Raw genomic sequence first — 6,000 nt, 5'->3', positions numbered from 1 at the left:
AAGTCAACTAAAATCTACTTAATTTTACGTTTACATCTCAAAAATAATTAAATAAAAATAAATTTACTTGGAAAAAATATATATTATATCAAAAATCCAGATTTCTTCACCTTAATTTAAAAATATAAAAACAAAATTTTTAAACTTTTCTTATATAACTTCACATATATATTTGTTTCTTCAAGCAAAGTTTTGGCAATTTGCTCTAACCTCTCACTAAAATTTCTTATCCTCAATTATTTCTTCTTTATAATTTTCAAAATAAATAATAAACATTTAAATAGTTTTAATAATTACCAATCAGATATTTTTCATATAAATACTGTTTTAATTTTCAGTGTATATATTTTTTATACCTAGTGTTAGTACTAGATACAATAATTAATAATTAATAATTAATAGACAAGCCGAAATTTTTTATATTCTTCTCACCAGTCTTTACATTAAAATTACGTGAAGCTAAACAAAAATAAAATAAATTTGTTATCAGTAAAGAATTTATATTTTAAATGTAATAAGTACCTAAATATAGTGTATTTAATTTCGAATAATAATGATTGGTGGTTGACAATTAATGATTAAATTTGGCAGTACTTCGCCTCTTTAAATGGTAACTACATTTACATTTTATCTCGACTATTGTCCCCGGTTAACAATAAACTATTTTATTTGATTTATTTTATGTAAATATATATATTTATATTTATATATGTTGTAAATATTAAATATTTCATATTTGTGTAAATATTAATATAATCTTCTTTTATTTATTTTGTCATTGGCACGCTGCTGTAGGAGTTTTTTTTTCATCAATTAAAAACTAAAAACAATCTACTGATTACGGCAAGACTTCCATCTATTGACATGTAATTAAACATTTCTTCTTTTTATGTCAAATATATTTCTACACTTTGTGCGATTTAATATTTTTTAAAAATTATTACAGTTTTTAATTATTAAAATTGACTGCAAACATTCGCTAAAGGCCGGATACAACGAAAAATACTGATCCAAAACAATTTGTTTATTTCTTATATTTTTTTTATGTTCATACCATAAAAAATAAATTTATTGGACGTGTATTACGAACATAAATAACGACTTGTCTTAAAAATACTTGTTAATTTTATTTACTGTTAGATAATATCTAGGCCACTAGCCAGTTTAATTTTAAAATATTTCATTACTTCTAGAAGATATATTTTTCATTTTTTTCTTTTTAGTTTTTAAAAAATCTATTACATACAGAAGACGATTTTTTTTCTTTTGGTATGAAGATACGATTTTTTAAACTATTTTTAATTAAAAAAAAAACACCGAATTATTAATTTAATCCTTAAATAAATTATTTCAAAATTATTAATCAAACTATATCATACGATTAATAATCAAAAATTATTACAATAGTTTCTTTTCATATAAATCTTAATTATAAATAAAAAAAAATCTTATTACTAATTATTAATCAATAATAATAATTATTTTTAATTCATAATAATAATAATTATTAAGAAAAATTATCAACAATTATTATTATTAAAAATATTTATTAATAATAATAATAATTAATGATAATTATCAATAATAATTACTAAAAACATTTTTCAATAAAAATTATTGAAAATAATTTTTAACAAAAATTTTTTAAAATAATTATTAATAAAAAATTTTTTGGAATATTTATTAATAAAAATTATTAAAAATAGTTATTAATAATAATAATTAAAGATAATTATCAATAATAATTACTAAAAATATTTGCTAATAAAAATTATTTTCAATAATTTTTAATAAAAAATTTTAAAAAATATTTATTAATAATATAGTTAAAGATAATTATCAATAATAATTATTATAAATATTTGTCAATAAAAATTATTGAAAATAATTTTTAATACAAATTTTTAAAAATAATTATTAATAAAAATTATTAATAATAATAATTAAAGATAATTATCAATAATAATTAATAAAAATATTTGTTAATAAAAATTATTCAAAATAATTTTTAACAAAAATTTTTAAAAATAATTATTAATAAAAAAATTTTTGAAATATTTATTAATAAAAATTATTAAAAATAATAATTAAAGATAATTATCAATAATAATTACTAAAAATATTTGTTAATAAAAATTATTGAAAATAATTTTTAATAAAAATTTTTAAAAATAATTATTAATAAAAATTTTTTTGAAATATTTATTAATAAAAATTATTAAAAACAATTATTAATAACAATAATTAATGATAATTATCAATAATATTTACTAAAAATATTTGTTAATAAAAATTACTAAAAATATTTGTTAATAAAAATTATTGAAAATAATTTTTAATAAAAATTTTTGAAAATAATTATTAATAAAAAAATTTTTGAAATATTTATTAATAAAAATTATTAAAAATAATTATTAATAATAATAATTAAAAATAATAATCATTAAAAATTTTGTTAATAAAAATTATTGAAATAATTTTTAATAAAAATTTTTTGAAATATTTATTAATAAAAATAATTATTATTATGATTAATTAATAATAAATTTCTCCTCAAAAATAGTAATCATACGTTGTTATCTCGTGACAATTTCCGTCGGATTTAACTCATTATTATTTTCCTGTTTCTGAACCTGAACCTCAGCCATAGTCGCCAGAGTAACAGGATTCATCCTAACCGGTTTAATCGATTTAAGTTTGGTCGTGCCTCCGTACTTAAAATTAACATCACTGCACGTATCCAGAGGATGAACAGTCCCAGTGAGCATCCCTACACCCTCAGTATCCTCCAACTTAGTAGTCGGAATTTTCCTAACCGACCCCAGCTCGTACGCCGACTTGGTAGGCTTGAGCTTCATCTTAGCATTAAGCGGCAACGAAGTCGACTTCTCCAACACTCCAACCGAGTCAATTTTCAAGTTAGCCTCGTTTTGAATCCCCGAACCTTCATTAGTAATTCCAACCGTATCCGTCACCTGAATGTCAATATTAACCGTCTTGGGGTCGTTTTCATCATTATTATTATTACTCAAATTAATATTATTATTATTAATATTAATATTAAAACTATTATTATTAATACTATTATTGATAGAAGTCAAGCCGTCATTGTTCCTGAACGCGGCTATCTGCGCCCTCTGTTGGCGAATGTGGTTGTGCGAAGTCGCAAAAAAGGAGGACATTTTCTCTAACTTTGTTCCTAGGTTAGGTTGGCTCAGCGCGGACTTGAGCGGATAGGGAGGTTCCATGGAACTTTTCAATAAATTTTTAGCCAACAATTCACTCCCTCGACCTCCACCAGTAGAATTGCTCTTCATAGGTTCATACCTATTATTATTATCCTCAATAACCTTCAAAGGAAATGACCTAGAATTGGAACCCAAGCTTGAATTATTTCTCCGCTGAGCCACACTGAGTTGACCTAAAATCCTCCGGACATCTCCAGGAACCTCCAAGTCAGTGCGAGTTTCAATCAACTGCTGAATAAATGACCCAAGAGTCATTACAGTGACCTCCAAGCTGCGATTTTGGGACTCTAACTTATGAACAGAATTACTGGAGACTCCTCTATTCTCCAGTCGCTGGATACTAGCCACCGCAGCCTCCAGCTGAGAGGTCAAGCGACTATTTTGTTGCGTCAGCTGTTTGTTCATCAGTTCCAGCTTTTCAATGTTCTCAATTTGCGGCTTGACCGACAGCATTTCTTCCTGGAGAACTTGGTACTCTACTCTGTACTCATTTAACTGTCTGGAGATCTCGGTGTCAGGTAAAAAGACATGCTTCATAACTCGGTCCAGCATGGCCTTGTCCACAGCAGGAACTTTGACCTTCAAGTACTCCATTATTTCCTCAAAGCTGTCGCAGAGCAGCAGCTGTTCCTGGTGTTCCTCGAGCAGAGCTAGCGCCACGCGGAAGATTACCTCGGAACTTTCCAGGAACAAGAGGTCAAAGACCCGGGTTACGAAGCCCAGCGGGAACTGGCTGGCGAAGAGAGTGAGCAGCCAGGGAGCTGCGTAGAGAGTCGGAGAGACTTCGTGTTTGTCAAAGTGGCTGTAGACCAAGGGAAGACGGTCGTGTAAGAGTCGGGACAGTTGGTAGAGACGCAGCTGGAGGGCAGCCATGTCCGGGAGGTAAAGCTTCCTGAGCCCTCGGCGGAACATCAGGTGCCGCAGGAGGAAAAACGCTTGATCTTCTGACATGTGAAGCAGCAAGACTCCTGCGACAAAGCTCAGCCCTTGGCAGTAGCCGACCTCGTGGTCTAGGAGGGAGTAAGCTTTGAGGAGGTTGAAGAGCGCCAGTTGTCCTGGACCTAGAGCGGAGCTGAAGAACGGGTGGTTCGGAAAGGTTCGCCCTAGGTCGATCAGGATCGCGTGCTGCTGCGAGGTAAGTTGTTTTAGTAATAGCTCGTATGGTGTGTTGTAGTTTGGGAACTCCTGGGTGTCTATTGGAGGTTGATTTAGGCAGAATTGTTCTGCGAGGAACTGCCAGACTTCACCGCGCTTCCCGCGGGGTACTCCTTGTTTTATGGCCTGGAGGAGCATCTTTGAGTCGCATTTGGTGGAGATTCGAGACTGCTTGCTTACTAGCAGGTCCCACACGTCGATTAATTCTCGAGCGCAGCTGCTCAGCTCGTCGTACTCCAGTTTCACGCGCTTCATGGTGGCTTCTTCTTGGCGGACTCGAAGGCGAGTGTTTTCTTTCTCCATTCGGATCAGGATTACTTGCTGATTTATAGCTTTTTTCCACAGCTCGCGGAGCTCCTCGCTGGTACGTTTTACTGCGGGGAGAGACTGCGATTTTAATGAGGATGAGTCGCCGTCTCGCGTGTCTTGGTCCTTTCCCGGGGTTACTACCCGGTTTAGGATCGCTTGGCGCCAGGAACTGCTGGATTGAAGACGACCGCTGTTTTCTTCGGATTCTATGGGAGACATCTTGGGAGAATTTCCTACTTTTAGGAAGCTGAAAAAAAAATTTGATGTTCTATTTTACTTGATTTTTTTTTATTGAATGGAATTTTTTTAATTTTTTGTGGTTAATTTTAGGAAAAATTTTAGAGTAAATTATAATTGTAAAAAGTTAAAAATATTAGAGTAAAAGACCCCATTAGTGGCGGAGGGTCGACCGACAATTGATCCCAGGACAATACATCCCGCGATGTTGTGTCAGCGTCATAATGTCCGAGACAAATTTGGGAATTGGGTGAATAAAGGATAAAGGGGGGAAAAGGGGACCTTTTTTACTCAGTAGCAATTTTTTGATAACCGAAAAAATATAATTCGGACAGCCCGGACCGGGAGTCGAACCCGGATCGTTCGGTTACGCGCCAAAGGCTCTACCAGTTAAGCTAACCGAGGCACTGTCCGTAACTACCATTCAGTCACCTATTAAGACCTGACTTGAGTAAACACCACCGTTCATCTTACGGTAAATAACAAATATTAATTTGTAGTTAAATTTGTCGTATAGACAAGTCAGCGACATAATCGAGGGTGAAATGTCGTGGGACCAATTGTCGGTGGACCGTGGCGGAGGCTCCATTACTGACACTTTCTTTGATTTTAGTACTTATTTAATTAATTAAATCATTAATTTCAATAATGAATATATATTATTTCTAATTATTAGAACCTTTAGATGAAAAAAAATTTTTAATTTTTATTCCAAGAAGAACATTTTTTCATTGAAAGAAAAAGTGCCACTAATAGGGGTTAAAGGTGCCACTAATGGGGTCTTTTACCTTATTTAGAAAATAAATTTATTATTTTTTTAATGTTAATTTAATCTAAAAAAATTTTATTAGCAGCCCAATTTTAAAACAAAATAATTTTTATAGATATTTTGAAATTAAGAAAAAAATGTATCGTCTTAATTAATAAAAAATTAAATTTATATTTAAAAAATTAATTAATTGAATATTTTTTACAATTAATTAAATTAAAAAAAACTTTAATCAGCTACTCAATTTCAAAACAAAAAATTTGATGTTTAGAAAATAAATAT

The 6,000-nt window shown here is 30.1% G+C and overlaps 1 protein-coding gene across 4 annotated transcripts in view; it reads right to left on the bottom strand.

Annotated features, from left to right (window-relative positions):
- Positions 1-2,521: 2,521 nt before the first annotated feature.
- Positions 2,522-6,000, bottom strand: part of LOC123266600 (TBC1 domain family member 1) — a 33,103-nt gene continuing 29,624 nt past the window's right edge. For all 4 annotated transcript variants that reach the window (XM_044730899.1, XM_044730900.1, XM_044730903.1 and 1 more), the window contains one exon: positions 2,522-4,959. In XM_044730899.1, coding sequence (XP_044586834.1) covers positions 2,577-4,959 — 2,383 coding nt within the window. In that variant the 3' untranslated portion in view covers positions 2,522-2,576. The remainder of the gene's footprint in view (positions 4,960-6,000) is intronic.

This window comes from Cotesia glomerata, linkage group LG6 (genome assembly GCF_020080835.1).
Source record: "Cotesia glomerata isolate CgM1 linkage group LG6, MPM_Cglom_v2.3, whole genome shotgun sequence".
NCBI lineage: Eukaryota > Metazoa > Arthropoda > Insecta > Hymenoptera > Braconidae > Cotesia > Cotesia glomerata.
Note: the sequence above shows the minus strand (reverse complement) of the source record. Positions and strands in the feature narration are given on the sequence as shown.